Source organism: Pavona decussata, unplaced genomic scaffold (genome assembly GCF_977016875.1).
Source record: "Pavona decussata unplaced genomic scaffold, jaPavDecu1.1 SCAFFOLD_174, whole genome shotgun sequence".
NCBI lineage: Eukaryota > Metazoa > Cnidaria > Anthozoa > Scleractinia > Agariciidae > Pavona > Pavona decussata.
Window position 1 is genome coordinate 1,916,485 of NW_028145585.1, and position 17,609 is coordinate 1,934,093.

The 17,609-nt window shown below is 40.5% G+C and overlaps 1 protein-coding gene and 1 long non-coding RNA gene across 2 annotated transcripts; one reads left to right on the plus strand and one right to left on the minus strand.

Moving 5' to 3' along the window:
* Positions 1–217: 217 nt before the first annotated feature.
* LOC146463935 (uncharacterized) lies at positions 218–11,241 on the minus strand. Its single transcript, XR_014856780.1, has 2 exons — positions 11,014–11,241; positions 218–1,762 (listed from the first exon to the last, which is right to left on the minus strand). It is a non-coding gene; the product is annotated as an uncharacterized LOC146463935 (long non-coding RNA).
* LOC146463936 (uncharacterized) lies at positions 1,784–3,404 on the plus strand. Its single transcript, XM_085083928.1, has one exon. The coding sequence runs from the start codon at positions 2,079–2,081 to the stop codon at positions 3,402–3,404; it is 1,326 nt and encodes a 441-aa protein (XP_084940054.1). The 5' UTR covers positions 1,784–2,078.
* Positions 11,242–17,609: the final 6,368 nt, after the last annotated feature.

The following is a 17,609-nucleotide window of genomic DNA, read 5'->3' on the forward strand; positions in this document are numbered from 1 at the left end:
TTCCTAAGCGTCGAGTCCATGACGTCATCTATTGTTATAACTTAATGAAAAAATGCGTTCCTGCATACTAATAACTGTCTTCCTCCATACTAATTAAGTGTCTTCCTGCATAATATTAAGTGTCGAGGTTTACTAATGAGCGTCACTCTTGCACAAAGGAAACAATAGACATGCCCAGGCTTGTGTTATACAATAAAAATAGACTCTTTTCAAAGTAAAAGTTTTAAAGTTGTTTTTATTAAATTTGGTCCTTATTCGAATACTTTAATCATTAAACGGTATTTCATTGCTGATAATTACTCTCAAATATTGCGGTTTGAATAACAATAATTTTAGTGTGTAGTTATTCCATTTACTTGTGTTTAATTAAGCGAATTAAGGTGAACCGTGTAATGAAAGTCACCAACAAGAGACACTTTGCCTTCTTAGCTGGACTTCTTGGAACTGTTCAGATTATCCTTAAATATGCTTTACAAGTGACACAGTTGAAACCGTGTTAGTCATATCTTTCAACGCAATAGTTTGTTGTAAACATAATTTTAGTTATGCTGATCAAAAGTTGTTTTCTCCTGGTACCAATTCAATGTGAAGCAAAAGTTTGTTTTGAAGCCTTGTTTTGCAGTGTTTCCTCGGAAACCGTACCAATGAATAGTTACGCCCAAATTGGTTTTTAAAAAGTAACAATAGGTTGTTTATGCCTTGTCAACACACATTTTCTAAGTTTCTACCTTTAGTTATCTTGCTTACAGGGCATGACTGGAAATAACTTGCTTATTCGTTTTTGGTAGTTTTTGGTGTAATTCCGCCGTGTTTCGGGTTGAATTTGTACCAGTTAACTTTTACCCTTAATGACCTTTAATCCTTAAGTAATTACTACGGAAATACCTATTGTACCAGATCTGTTGTACCAACACGTACTGTACTTTTAATTAAAGCTATACGAGGTTGTAAGCGCGTGGCAAGTTAATTTATGGAAAAGGCGGAACCAAGATTCGGACAAGAAGGTTGTGTTCTATTTTAAGTTTCCGTTGTAAAGTGTTGTTATGTAATTTCATTTAATGTTTGATTTCTCCTGTATTTAGCCAAGAATGTTCATTTGTAAAAAGATGAAAATGTTCCTTGTAATTTTTATATTGATCTCTTCGCTTTGTTTTGTCCAGGTCGTTTGGCGGTGACATTGAAAATTGAAGAAGAAAGTCATTTCGCTCACTGAAAGTTACTCGAAGGAAAATATGTAAATTGTTTTAGTGCGCAAGCGTACTGTCGCTTAAGAACTACTGCGCAAGGCATTACGTTAGCCTAAATTTATGATTGATGAGATTTTGGCAGCTGATTGACAGTTCCCGCCAAATCCCGCTTGGACGATATAAAAGCGATGGGATTAATCTGTTCTTGGCTTTTACATCTTGATCTTGTCAGAAGCAGTTCGTAAGTGTGATCAATAAATAATATCAAGGACTTGAAGACGTGGTTGTACTTATTGAAGCTTGATAACACGTAGAAATAATAGTACAACATTGGTGGAGAAACCGATCGTCCGACCACCTCTCGCTAGCCAAGCGGGGAGCCCTGACGACCAGTTTGTTTTGTCCAGTGCTCTTGGCCTGACGCCTCTGGTGGTTGCCGTGCTGTTTCCACCTGTCCGTAACAGCCCGCCAAGCAGAATTCACAGCGCCGTGAGCGGTGTTTCTTGGGGGTTCCGTTTTCAGTTCTTCGCTGTTTCAACCAGATCTCTGCAGCCAGCGCCCTTGACGACGCTTACCTGATCAACAAACAAAAGAACACAGTTGGAATCATACAAAACAAGTAAGATTTATTCTTATCATGGATACTTAATTGCGCACAGTTGCCCGATTCCTTGTGAGGACTCAACGATCTGCTATTGGAACATTTTGAACATTTTTCCTCATGGATTATCCTTGACGGCAAGAGTCAAGCATTTGGAACTTTTATTTCTATTTAACTAGTGCTATTACTATCTTTATCTTAATGTTATGTTTTGTTAAGTGTTACTATACGTAGTTTTGTGTGGTTCGGTTTTCGTTAAAACAAGGACAGGATAGAAATAACGGTGGTGTATGTCAACAAAGCCGCAAGCTTTTCGCCAAATTCAAACTCGTTCTAAAACTCGTAAGGAACGTGCTCATTCTCAACCGGATAGTGAATTTTGTATTTGTCCATCAAAACCAATGACAGCCATGAATGACGACCAGAAAGAGGAATTTAAACAATTCTTCACTAATTTCATGCAATTTTTGCGTACCGATTTCGAAAAAGAATCCACTACAAATCGCGCGCAACTCGATTCGCTCCAAACCGCGCTTAAGAAAAAATCATCTACTCAACATTTAAAACCTGAGGTTTATGACGGTAATCTGGTGGACGACGCTTTAGCTTGGTTGGACACTTTCCAACGCATCAGTAAATTAAATAATTGGACGCCTGAATTGCAACTTAACGCTTTTCCGTTGTACCTAAAAGGCGTGGCACAGGCATGGTTTTTGGCACTTCCGGACGAAACAACAACCAATTTGACTAATTTACTTGAGGCTTTTAGGGAACGCTTTGCATCCGGCCCACAAGACTGGATTTTAAGCCAAAAATTAGGCGCGCGCAAACAGCAAAAAGGAGAAACGCTGGACAATTATCTCGCAGATATGACGCGACTTTGTAAACGCCTAAATTTATCTGACAGTGAATCGATGCGTTACTTTATGGAAGGCTTGCAACGCGATCTTCAGGAATATGTTGCTTTAGCCAGACCGAAGAATTTACAGGAAGCGATAAATTTTGCGCGCATAAAAGATGCTGTAAATCAACGACAGGGGAATTCTGACAGTTCGTCAGTTTTATCACAAATGCAAGCCATGTTCACTAAATTTCTGGCCACACCGACTACTAAACCAGAAGTTGTAGCAGCAGCAACTGCCGCTAATTCTTCCACTAATGATAAGCGCATTGATGATCTTTCACGGCAAGTTAAGCAAATTCTCAAATTGCAACAAACACAGCAAACTCAACAACAACAAGCTGCTACTAATTATGCCGTGGCTGCTTACGATCAACCACGGGGGCAGGCTAGGCCTCCCCAAGAGCGCAATTGGCAGGGGCCTCCAAATCGCCAGGTTGACCAATTGCAACGCCAAATAAATCGCTTAGAAAATGAATTGCGACGCTACCAGAATCCACGTCGCCCAGATTTTCGCTCTTTTGGACGTAGTTATAGGAGTACCGAAGGGGAACCCATTTGCAGTTTTTGTAACCGCGTAGGCCATACTTGGCGCAACTGCAGGGAGCGTAACAGGGACCCGCGATTGCCCACGACCAATTCAAATGGTCCTAACAGGGCAACATATTCAAATTACCCTGGTAGCCGCCCCTCGCCTTCCAATTTAAACGGGTAAGGGCTCTTGCCGGAGATCTTACGCCTTCTGCAAGAGCCACACAAGCCCCTCCTGATGTTTGTACATATTCCCCTACTGTAGATAATACATGCACACCTCATAATCTTAATGAAGTACATAGTAACTGTAATTTAGGAGTCACTGGTTCAGATCTGTCTGTTTCGGACGCTGTAGTTATCCCGGGAACTACACTTCCGTTAGATCACAGTAAACACACCCACAGATCAAATCCAAATTCTCCTCACTGTACATATTATTCACCAGCTATGCTTTCGGCCAATTTGGATTTCCCTAGGGATGCTTCTTCAAGCAATGCGCATTGTAGTACAGGAAATGAATTTGGGAATGTCCACTTGAAACCAAATTCTCTAGCTAAGACAATTCCGCAAAATTGTGATGACATAAATGCATTTGAGCCTGATGTTATCATTGACGATGAAATGGTGCCAACTCGGTTACAATTGACCGAACAATTATTAAAACGTTTTGAAGCTAAAGAAACAGATACCACAGTTTGTGATGCCGTACTCAACGAGCCAGTGAGTGCGATGGATGTACCACTTTGTTTTGATCAGGATACAAATTCTCCTAACAGAACAGGTGAAGATATCAATGAATTAGATACCACAGTATGTGATGCCATACTCAATGAGCCAGTGAGTGTGATGGACGTCTCACTTTGTTTTGACCAGGATACAAATTCTCCTTGCAAAACCAGTGAAGACATTACAGATTTTATTCATGCAGATGCAAATCCGAATTCTCCTATTGAGCTAAAAGAACACAATGACACTATTATTCAAGTGGACATGAAAACAAATTCAAGTGAACCAAAGGAAATAAGTGAAAAGAAAACAGTTCAAATTCAACGTGGCTCAAATATTTTGGGGATTCATTCCTCTCTCTCGGATAGCCGGCCTGAGAGTAATGCAATTACTTCAAACCATGAAATTTCAGAGCATAGTAATCAAGATGTTAATTATGTAGACATACCACTGACAATGAATGCCAAAGATGATCTTACACAAAATGCTAATCCAGAACTCGGTTATTGTGTGTTCAGCCCTGATCAAGTTGAGCATACATTATCATCTATTACCGACACATGTACACAGGATGTTGATACTGCAAATACATGTTTAGTTTCGGATAACAACTTCACAGAGCGCTCCTTAGAAACCGGAACTTCACTACCTTTGCCAGTATCTTTACCAGATGTTTCAGATCTCCCTGGTTTCAACGACATTCACGAAGAAGCTGGACTTCCATTGAATGTGATGGCTACACACCATTCTCAGGCTGACCTGACTTCTGTTCCCATGGACACTGGTACTCTTCCTTCTTCAGGTTGGTACACACCACCACAAACTCCACCTTGCGATGGTCTGGACATTTGTGCTACAGGTCCGCAATTGGATTTACCAGCTAACAGTCTTTACATCCTTGGGACTATCACTGATCAGCCCACACACATGCTTGTTGACACTGGTGCCTCAGTCACTGCGGTAAGTGCATCTTTTTACTCCACCTTATCCCACTGTTCTCCACTACAGGTCTCTCCTTTGCCTGTTATTCGAACTGTCAGTGGTGAAGAACTCCCTATTTTGGGAAGCGCAACTCTCACTCTCCAATTAGACCAGGTACCTTATACCATGCAGGCTCTTGTTATCGATCGCCTTACATACCCAGTAGTTATTGGTCGTGATTTCCTGATGCATTATGGGTCTGTCATCGATATGCAAGCCCATACCTTGACACTCGCAGGTAATTCTCCCATTCCTCTTCAGTATTCCTCAGGGTTACCATCTTCTGTTTCCACCCCTCATGATCCAGTTACTGTACATGCTTCTGCTACATTTGTTTTACCACCTCAATCAGAATCTGTTATTCCTGTCTACCCTAAGACAACCTTAACAATTGGTAGCACTGGTCTTATAGAGCCCAATTCTAAGCTTGCTGAACGCTACCAAGTGTGCGGAGCATCCCAGCTTGTTAGTCTTTCAGAACAACACACTTTTCCATTTCGGGTTCTTAATCCTACCAACAAACCAATCACAATATACCGCTGTTCTACTATGGGAACCTACACTCCCTCTGCAGCTTCTATGTCTGTCATTGCTACACCAGACAGTGTGACATCCACTTCTACTCCACCTGACCAATCTACTCCTGTACCTCTTGATCTGTCGGACACTACCTTGACTGATGACCAACAGATGCAGTTACGTTCTCTTGTTGCAGAATATCGTGACATCTTTTCTTTGTCCTCAGAGGAACTTGGAAGAACAGGTTTGGTGCAACACCGAATCGACACTGCCGATCATCCACCTATACGACAACGCCCATACAGAGTTGCTGACACCCAACGAGGTCTCATTGAAAAGCATGTTACAGATATGTTAAATCAAGGGATCATCCAGCCCAGCGTATCCCCTTGGGCTTCGCCAATTATCCTTGTTAAGAAAAAGGATGGTACAGATAGATTTGTGGTGGATTTTCGTCGCTTAAACAGTGTAACAAGAAAGGATTCTTACCCTCTGCCACGAATAGATGACGCTTTAGACGCTCTTAATGGTACCAAATATTACTCCTCGATGGATTTACGGAGCGGTTTTTGGCAAGTGGAAATGGAGCCTCACTCTCGTGAGCATACTGCCTTCATCACTTACGGCGGACTTTACGAATTCTTAGTGCTTCCTTTCGGTCTTACCAATGCCCCTAGTACTTACCAAAGATTAATGGAATGTGTTTTACGTAACTTAACATATAAGATTTGCCTCATTTACCTTGATGATATTCTTGTTTATTCTAAGACTTTTGACGAGCACTTATGTCACCTTCGCCAAGTCTTTGATCGCCTTCGCCATGCTAACCTGAAGCTCAAACCTTCAAAATGTAAGTTTGCCTGCAGGAAAGTAACTTATTTAGGACATGTAGTATCACAAGAGGGTGTAGCACCAGATGAAGATAAGATTTCAGCTGTTCGGGATTTTCCCAGGCCGCACAATGTCAAAACAGTTCGTTCTTTTCTGGGCTTAGCGAATTATTATCGGCGTTTTGTTAAAGACTTTGCTAAAATCGCAGCCCCCTTGAACAAATTACTTCGCAAGGACCAAAAATTTGACTGGACTAATGCATGTGAAGAGGCATTCAAAGCCTTAAAGGGTGCCTTAACCAGTGCTCCCATCTTAGCTTTTCCTGATTTTAAGGAACCTTTTCACTTATTCACAGACGCATCAAATGAAGGCATTGGTGCTACCTTAGGCCAAATTCAAAATGGTAAGGAGGTAGCTATTGCATACGCGGGTCGCGATCTCAATGCCGCTGAACGAAATTATTCAACTACAGAACGTGAAACGTTAGGATTGATTTTTGGTATACGCAAATTCGAACCTTATCTTCATGGACGCAGATTCATTTTGCATACTGATCACCATGCTCTTAAGTGGCTGATGTCTGTCTCCGATCCTTCTGGCCGACTGGCTCGCTGGTCTCTTTTGGTTCAGCAACACGACTTTGAAATTCGACACCGCCCTGGGATCTCACACGCTAATGCTGACGCCTTATCTAGACGACCTTACAACTTGCCTCCTCCCAGTATTTCAGCCTATGATATTCCAGGTGTCCAGATTGACAGAGTGCGACAATTACAGAGACGCGATCCTGACCTCGCAGACTTGATTGACTACCTTGAGACTTCTCGTCTTCCTGCCAGGGACAACATTGCTCGTTCTCTTTTGCTAAGTATTGATGACTACTTTCTTAGCGAGGATGGTTTGCTTTTCCACATCTGGACTCCTAAGGGACGTCACCGTGCCAACACTTATCAGCAACTTGTCATACCTGCTGCCCTACGCTATGAAGTACTTACTTGGGGCCATGATCACCCATTTGGAGGAGCTCATTTTGGCACTCTCAAAACTTATGAGAAGCTTCGTCTTCGCTACTATTGGCGCAACATGTTCAGTGATATCCAACACTGGTGCAGAAGTTGTTGCGATTGTGCGACACGCAAAACTCCTCGAAATCGTCACAAGGCTCCTTTACTACCAATACCGGTACAGGATGCTTTTGATAGAATTTCATGCGATATTGTTGGCCCTCTGCCAACCACAGAACGCGGTTTCTCCTATGTTCTGGTGATAACCGAATTTCTTACTAAATGGTGTGAGGCCTTTCCTATTAAATCTATCGATGCTGCTACTATTGCTCGCATTATAGTGGATGAAATTGTCACCCGACATGGTGCTCCTCGCACGCTCCTGACTGATCGAGGAAGCAATTTTCTATCTTCCTTGATGAAGGAAGTTTGTCATTTACTGAACATCAAGAAGCTTAATACTACTGATTACCACCCACAGACAGATGGGTTAGTGGAACGTTTCAATGGTACTCTTATCGAATCCATTTCTATGTTCTGTAACTCACATCAAACTGACTGGGATATATTCATTCCATCAATCTTATTTGCTTACAGGGTTTCTCCCTGTGTTGCCACAGGGGATAGTCCTTTCTATCTTCTGTATGGGCGCGAGCCGCGACTCGCTCCTGATGTCTCTCTTTTGCCACCAACTGATCTATCAACTTCAGTTGCTGAACATCGCAGGAGAATAGTCACTCAAATTGAAACTGCTCAGTCTTTAGCAAGAGATAACATTGCTCGTGCTCAACAGCTCATGAAATTACAATACGATCGCACTGCAGCTGACGCACCCTTTGAGGTAGGTGAGAGATGTTGGGTTTATACCCCTAAGGTTAAACGTGGTCTTAAGAAGAAGCTTTGCCATCTCTGGCATGGTCCTTTTCGCATCTGTCGAAAATTATCGCCAGTACATTATCAACTTCGCACTTGTGATAATCGCTTAGTTGCAACTACAGTTCATGCAAACCGAATGAAACGCTTTTACGATCCAGCAGACCGCCCTATCCTTCCACCCCAGGAAGATGATCCTCATGCTCTTTACCTTCAAGCATCAGACCTTCCAGAAGATAGTTTTGAATCAGATGACTCTAATCCAACTACAAGTACTGATGTTGTCACTACCCCTGACAATGGTGAGTCATCTAATACTGGTCCTGTTGATTCTCCAGATTTGTTCACAGCTCCAGATGTTTACGCTGCTGAAAAGATTCTCAAGTCCCGACGACGAGCCGGAAAACAAGAATTCCTTGTCAAATGGGCAAATTTCCCAGCCTCCCAAAGCACATGGGAACCTGAAGACAACATCTTGGACAAGAGGCTACTGGACGCCTTTCACAGTAACAATGCTAGTTAAATTATTCATAATCTTCATTTTATTATTCAGTTCACTACAATTTACAATTGCCACAGCTGATCAAACGTATGACATGAATGGGAAACATGTTACCTATTATCCTGAAGCTTTAATGATTTCTCATAATCCAAGCGCAGTAGTCTTTTATCACGACACTGTCTTATTTAATTTGTTGGTTACCTTGCGTACTCCATCCATGGGTAAAAATTTCACGATTAATAATACTTGTTCGCAGGACGATTCTCGATTCTTAAGTGCTTTGTTGCTTCAGTTACGCACAGTTCAGCGTTCAATGCAGCGCTTGCTATCAGCACATGGTTATACTGCACTTATCGAGTGTGATTCATACCTTCGTCGTTATTATCATTACTCCACAGGCTTAACCGCAACTATGACATGCCCTTACGGCTACAGAAAATCACTCCAATTATGTAAGTTATGGGCTCTGCAGAACTGCCACGGTACCTCGCCTCACGAACAAACTTGGTTAATGGGGTCGCGTCGACCAAAACGGTCAACGCCTTGGGCGTGTTCAGCCGGCGTACTAAATATACCGAAATATATATACACTGCATTTGGAGGCTCTTGCGATTCAACCGATGTGTCAGGTTTGATTGATTTACTGCTAGTGTTTGCACGCTCTGTTAATACTGTCCACGCAATGACCAGAACTGTCCAAGGAAAAACTGTTTATTTGGCAAAAATAACTGATAAACTTGTGACTAAAGTTAATAATCTTCAGTCAGCATTGCGCAGTGTTGATAATATTTTCAAAGATTGGCAGGAAAAACTTCAGCATTTTTCCACACATGAAAACTGTCACTTCAATAATTTCATGGAATTTCTTTCAAAATTTTCCTTAGAGGTCACTCGCTCTTTTTCATCTCAGTTGCGTTTTATCGAAATCACTGATATTTTGCATCAAACACACAAGTTACATAAACAGGAAGCAATTGGCTTAACAGATCTACCTTCGTTTTTGGCCTCTGAACTTCAACTAAGGTTAAGAAAAATTCCATCTTTGTTTACAACCGCTGAAACACTAACTTCTGGATTTCCTCTATTATTACAACCAATGGTCGATTTTACTTATGAACCTTCGAATTCTATTGGAGTGAATATGTTATTCACCATCCCTCAATTGGATTCACAGACACACTTTTGTACAATTGAATATTTAACGCCTATAAAATACAAATTATTCAACCAGTGTTTTCAGGGTCCAATCACCCGTGACGAATTGGCTTTGTTGCGCTGTCCACATTCTGAATACCTTTTACATCGAAATTTGCTTGATAAATGTTTTCGCTCCGATGTCACATTCATTTGTCCTCGTCATATTTTAAATTTGGTAAACGATACCCGCTGGATTGGCCTACCTTGGCATAAGAATAGCAAACTAGTATTTTCACGCCGTCACACCAAGGCGCCAGATTGTTCTAATTTGCATGATTTATTACATCTCGGAGGACGCTATTTCTTGTCCACACAACAGCGCTTCTTAACAGTTCAAAATTCAACAAATGGTTCTACATACACTCTACAACTTACCCCTTTGACTGTTTATCATTTTCCTTGTGATTTAACCTTCGCTTCAGAAACCACTGGTTATGGACAATGTCCAAAACGCATGAGTTTTCATGTTCCATTGTTTACACAAACCACATTCCATTACTTACAATGGCGCGGAACGAACCAAGACGATATTTTACGCTTACATTACAGGTCACTGAACCTTACACCTCCCATACATTTCGACAACATTACCATGCAGTCACTCGACAAAACTTTCCACTTACTCGATGGACAATTTTCCACACAAATGACTTCACTTCGCTCACGCATTTCACGTCTTCATACAGTTCACGACAAACCCTTTACTGATTTGTTGACTTACATCGCATTCGCTTTGGCGCTTCTAAACACTTTTTGTATTTTTGTTTTCTTTTGTGCTAATTCTCGTCGAAATATTCACCAACGCATTCATTCACGCTTCTTTAAACGTGCAAAACGCTCAAAGTCAAATTCTCAAACGCCGAGAACCATGGCCGCACGAGCGTCGATTCCGACTGAATTGGACAACTCACAGGCTAGCGATCAGGAAGACTCCGCTTTGCCTACAAATTCTGATTCTTTGGAATTACCATCAAGTGGTCCATCTTGTTCTCACTGTCATAAACCACAGCGTTTTCGCTCGGACAAAGCTACTTAGACTTACACGTGCTTTCATCCGCGACTAGAGTCAGCTTACATTCTTACTTTCTGCGAGATTTAAGCTTATATTTTTGTTTTGTTTTCGTTTTCATTCGCTCTACACACTAGCATTCGCTTACCTCGCTCTGTCCTTTCCTTGTTTTTGTTTCTACTCCTCGGTTTCCTTGGCCATAATTTCGCATATTTTCCAACACACACTGTAAACGCTTACAAAGCACAAAATGCATTTTCCTTCTTCTTACACCATGGTAACCAATGGTAACCATTGTTTTATTTTAGATTTTGTCCCAGTTCCCACAGGAATTCATGGCGTCGCTTCCAATTACGCAACTGGCTGACTCGCCGAATAAAACACACGAACTTTGCATTCCAGCATATGGTTATAGCCGTTTTATTTCACCCGCGTTATTAAGCTGTTCCAGTTCTTTTTATTCTGCGTATCTGGCTAATCATGGGAGTGCTCTTACTTCAAGTGTTTGCGCTCACTGTGGACATGAGCACGCGGCTACAAAATTTTGTCTTCCTTATGATTACGCACCTTTAGAAATTGAATTTTTACTTGATTTTCTTGAGCGTACACCCCACGGTGTTATTCCACCACCGCTATTTCTTTCCGTAATTCGCTTGTGTGATTATCTAATGATAGATCAAGACATCATTTACGCAATGATTCAATTGTATTTACCAGGGCATCTCCGGCGCCCTTCAGCGTACACACGCGCACTTGTAGATACATTAAATAATACTAGTTATAGTAATTTAGGTCGGCACTTTGCCGCAACTTACCTGGACGAAAATTCTTAATTTTACTTTTTCTTTTGTCTTTCAGGGGGAAACCGGGTGCTGTTGTGCGGAACGCCCTGAACTACGCTGCGAAGATCGCCTTAGTTCTCGCGTTCCTCCTGTCGGCAATCACTGGTACTGCCTTGTTGCCACACTTAGAGCTGAACCAGTTCGTGTGGAAATGGCAAGGTAGCATCGGCTGCCGGTAGGTGGACGCATGTTTCCGCTACAATAGCTCTCGTTTCTTCCTGAAAACTATTTTCCATTCAATTTCTTCGTACACTTATTATTTAACTACTTGATTACTTACATCATTGACGGACGCCACAGACTTCACTATGTCGGCCAATCAAAAACGAAAGCCTCGTGCCCACAGACGCGCAGCGCGCTTAGCAGCGTTTCTGAAAACAAAATGTTTCATTTGTTTTGATGATCCCGATGCAGGTATTCCTTCTTCGGAGTTACCTTGTTGTAGAAAATACGCACACGAAACTTGCTTGTTATCCTGTTTCAACGCGGCGTATAACCGGACGAGGCTTGATCAGCGAGCAAGTTTCGTCCCAACATGCCCTCATTGCCGCGCACCACTAGTTTTGTATCACCAGGCTGGACTACGGCCACCAGAAATCCCAGGTACTCGCGCATTTGGATTTTCATATATCAATTATACACCATGTTATAATATCCGTCCAATTTCTGTCGTAGCGGACAAATTCGAAAGCCAATGTCCGCCTACTCGTCCCCCAGGTTTCAGCTGGGCACGGATTCGCGCGGATTGGGAGGCTTCGCGAATCCGCTAACGCGAATGTACATAGTTCATTTTGAGTGTTATTTTTCTTTCATATTTACCACCACCGAGCGGTATTTTGCAGGAGTGAAAAGCACCTTTTCCCTCCTGTCACATACAAAAGCGGTTATTTATGTTCTGGGTGGGAACACGTCAAGCTACGCATGCTTTCATTTTAATCTTTAAGGATTACGCCGCAATATTTCAGTAATTACCACGCCAATGTGACACCTTTGTGTTAAACTCTTTGTGTTCAACTCTTTCCTTTCTTTTAAATTTTTTTTTTACGCAACAGGAGTTGCTTGAACTAAGCGTGGGGAAATGTTATACAATAAAAATAGACTCTTTTCAAAGTAAAAGTTTTAAAGTTGTTTTTATTAAATTTGGTCCTTATTCGAATACTTTAATCATTAAACGGTATTTCATTGCTGATAATTACTCTCAAATATTGCGGTTTGAATAACAATAATTTTAGTGTGTAGTTATTCCATTTACTTGTGTTTAATTAAGCGAATTAAGGTGAACCGTGTAATGAAAGTCACCAACAAGAGACACTTTGCCTTCTTAGCTGGACTTCTTGGAACTGTTCAGATTATCCTTAAATATGCTTTACAAGTGACACAGTTGAAACCGTGTTAGTCATATCTTTCAACGCAATAGTTTGTTGTAAACATAATTTTAGTTATGCTGATCAAAAGTTGTTTTCTCCTGGTACCAATTCAATGTGAAGCAAAAGTTTGTTTTGAAGCCTTGTTTTGCAGTGTTTCCTCGGAAACCGTACCAATGAATAGTTACGCCCAAATTGGTTTTTAAAAAGTAACAATAGGTTGTTTATGCCTTGTCAACACACATTTTCTAAGTTTCTACCTTTAGTTATCTTGCTTACAGGGCATGACTGGAAATAACTTGCTTATTCGTTTTTGGTAGTTTTTGGTGTAATTCCGCCGTGTTTCGGGTTGAATTTGTACCAGTTAACTTTTACCCTTAATGACCTTTAATCCTTAAGTAATTACTACGGAAATACCTATTGTACCAGATCTGTTGTACCAACACGTACTGTACTTTTAATTAAAGCTATACGAGGTTGTAAGCGCGTGGCAAGTTAATTTATGGAAAAGGCGGAACCAAGATTCGGACAAGAAGGTTGTGTTCTATTTTAAGTTTCCGCTGTAAAGTGTTGTTATGTAATTTCATTTAATGTTTGATTTCTCCTGTATTTAGCCAAGAATGTTCATTTGTGAAAAGATGAAAATGTTCCTTGTAATTTTTATATTGATCTCTTCGCTTTGTTTTGTCCAGGTCGTTTGGCGGTGACATTGAAAATTGAAGAAGAAAGTCATTTCGCTCACTGAAAGTTACTCGAAGGAAAATATGTAAATTGTTTTAGTGCGCAAGCGTACTGTCGCTTAAGAACTACTGCGCAAGGCATTACGTTAGCCTAAATTTATGATTGATGAGATTTTGGCAGCTGATTGACAGTTCCCGCCAAATCCCGCTTGGACGATATAAAAGCGATGGGATTAATCTGTTCTTGGCTTTTACATCTTGATCTTGTCAGAAGCAGTTCGTAAGTGTGATCAATAAATAATATCAAGGACTTGAAGACGTGGTTGTACTTATTGAAGCTTGATAACACGTAGAAATAATAGTACAACACTTGCCCGCTCTATACCCACCCTGATTGGATCTTAAGATTGATATTGTCTGTTTTGAATAAAAAGCGGTTAGATTTCGAAAGCGTCATTCCTTCATTCAACTTAAACTCGCTGGGAAAACTTTTTTTCGATTTTCAAAACGTTAGTACCGTTGAAAATGGCTTTTTTCACCAACGTTATTGATCTTCAAGCTGCCTTGAGCGCTTGTTTAACTGTCCGCGACTGGGAGGTGTTGTTTGAAGCCCCGTTTGCTGGGAAAATTTATCTCCGATATTTCAGGTTATTCGTGACGATTATCGATCATTACCGTTAAAAAACAAAACACACACACATATAAACACAAAGTGGCGCTGAAAACTCTATATTTCAAGTTTGTTTGACTATTACAAGACCGTTTTCTCCTACCTATCTCGAGGAAATAAAAAACTATTAAAGTCACGCACCGTTAGTCAGTTAATTATGCGGATCCACGAGCCTTAAGTTGCATACAAATTAGTTCAGTTCTGCTGGAAAAACCCAAGGGAGTATCTTGACGCATTAGTATATAATCAATTTTATATAACTTAACAAGGATCAATTTAAACACGCGACTTATAATTGCTAGCAATAGAACCAGACAAGAGATACCGTTTAAAAAACTTTATTAAAAAACAATGAGGAAAAAGAGTCAAATACTCAGCGATTTGAAAGGAAAAGGAATGAAAATGAATCATTTGACTGACTATTACAAATCCGTTTTTTCCGTTTTATTTTGAGGAATAATAAATATTCCTTCCGTGTCTACACAATTTTCCTATGGCCTCTAAGCCAAGAGTTCGACTTTCTTTGTTTCTTGCGGTTTGCCTTGTTCTTTGAAGTCGGTCTTTTAGTTTTTGCTTTAAAAGAGGCCTCATTTCTCCGCTGTCTTGACAGTTCGTACACCGTTTCTTGTGTCTGTGCTGGATTGTGAAAGTGATTTTTTCCGGAATTATCCGCTTCACTTTCGTAAACGACGACTTTAACTTTAGGTTGCAGTTTCGCCTCTTGTAAATACTGTCTTCGCTGTATGTGCCCTAACTGATGAACATCCGCGAGATGGTTAGCTAATCTGACAAGGTATTTAGCCCCGCACGATGGAATCGGACAGTTTCTGCAAACTCTCTTGTAAACCATGTTGACAGTTTGGTGACCGAACACAAATGACATCTTTTTCGCAAATAGTCAGGTTATATAGAGTGTCAAAAGGGCCAAACACAGACCAGAAAGGCCATAACCAGGCCAAACACAGGCCTGAAAGGCCATAACCAGGCCTGAAAGGCCAAAACAACGCCAAAAGGGACAAAAGGAGACAAACGGGCCATTTGTAGTTATATGTTTTTATTATTATTATTATTATTATTATTATTATTATTATTATTATTATTATTAGTAGTAGTAGTAGTAGTAGTAGTATTTTTCTCAGACACACGCGTGGGTGTCGCGCGTCGCTAGTCACGCAACAGCTCTCAACTTTGGAATCATCATCTTTATTTAAAAGTGTCATTACTAATAACAGTGTTTAATTAAAAAGTTTTGATCTTGCTTTAGTAATTTGTATTTCAAATTTCAGATTTTTTTAAATTTTTGTACAAGTTTACCGATTATTGTTATTATTTTCAAGTCATCAATCAACACACTTAAAGTTTGCTTGTTTACAGTTTTATTGAAATGCAACAATACAAAGATCCAGGAAATAAAAAAAAAATCCATAACAGTCATAGTAGGTTTAGTCTTGATCTTGTGGAATGGGCTACTTTTCGTACAATCGATTGAGTAAGAATTTCCGCTTATCGATAGCAAGTTCCGTCGATTCCAACCAATCAAATCCTTCTGTGTCTTTAAGCTCTTTTTGAGTTTCCATCACTTTTTTGAAGGTGGGATCTTTTTTTATTGCACGCATCCATTGTAGATTCTCTAAGAGCACTTTTCTCAGCTCTTTTCTGTAAACAGGAACGAGAGCGTTTACGGCTTTACTACGAGCCACATCTTCTGAATCGCCGTTTTCTTGGTATTGATTGATCAAAGCGTTAAGCTGGGTCTTGTGGCGGTTCTCGGCTTCATCAAGAATGCGTGACCACGGCTCTAAGTTTTCTGTTTCTTCTTCTTGGGAATACTCCGTTCCTTGACTAGAAACTTCGCTTTCTTGGGAGAAATCGCTTTCTTGGGAGAAATCGCTTTCTTCATTGTCTTCATCATTTCCAGCACCTTGTTGCAGGTATAAGGTATAGTTTGTGCTCGTCATCTTTGGTTTGAACCGCACGCCTTCTGACAGGAAACTAAACTTCAGAAAGTAACCCGTCTATTTTATAGAAAATTGATGAAGGCGGGGTTACTAAACGTTCTCCTTCATAAATAAAAGAAGACCAGAAAGGCCATAACCAGGCCAAACACAGGCCTGAAAGGTCATAACCAGGCCTGAAAGGCCAAAACCACGCCAAAAGGGACAAAAAGAGACAAACGGGCCATTTCTAGTCATGTGTCTTTATTTTCTCAGACACACGCGTGGATGTCGCGCGTCGCTAAGTTTTAATTGTCTTATAAGCTCTCTGTGATAATTCCCTTGTTCCGTTCATGGTTTTGAAACAGGTCGCTAATAGTTTCCGATATTCTATTTCAATATCACCATTCTACACTTTTTCGAGGGTGTTTGGGGTTCCAACAGTAAACTTGCTAGCCATGTTGTTAAGGAACGGACGGTCTTAGAATCGAAGTCGATGAAGATTTCGCATAAAATAGATTGCGTGTAGCCGGTTCGGGTATTGTTATCGACACTGACTCTGGGACTACCCAATCAGAGTAGGTGTTGGATACGACTTATTGTTTCTCAAACAAAAGACACACGAGATAATTCACATGCAAATTTTAGAGCTCGAGTCAAACATTTGTTAAACATAATTAGTGACTAACACGGTGTAAAGATGAATAAAACTTTATTTCACTCAAAACCTTTAAAAATCTTTCAAAGGATCTCAAGACAGCTCTATGTCCACACAGACGGTAATGCAATATATTTAATTAGAACAAACAGGAAGATCTTGGTTCCTTATATTGTTAAGCATAGCAATACATTTTGATCTGCGTAAATCTCGTGCAAAAGCTCTAGAATAAGAAGATAACTGTTTATCTCTTTCTATCTCTTCATGTTCTTCGGGGCTGATGACATAACCTTCAAAAGGTACGTGTTTGCCTTCAATATGTCTTTCATATAAAACCTTCAACACTCGGAAACTTTTGGGATGATGGCCGTCATCACTTGCGTACTTGAAATACGCCTGACGCAGCAAATCGTCTTTATCTAAACAAAGTGAAGGATCTGGATCGTCTCGAGAGTCTTCTTTCATTTTTTGGACATAAAACTTGTAAGATTCCCATACTTCGTCCATCCATTTTCTGTATCTAAGACCGTGAAATATTTTAGGACTTCCTAGACTGTTGAATCCGTTGTCACACATTAAAAATCCTTCGTCATATT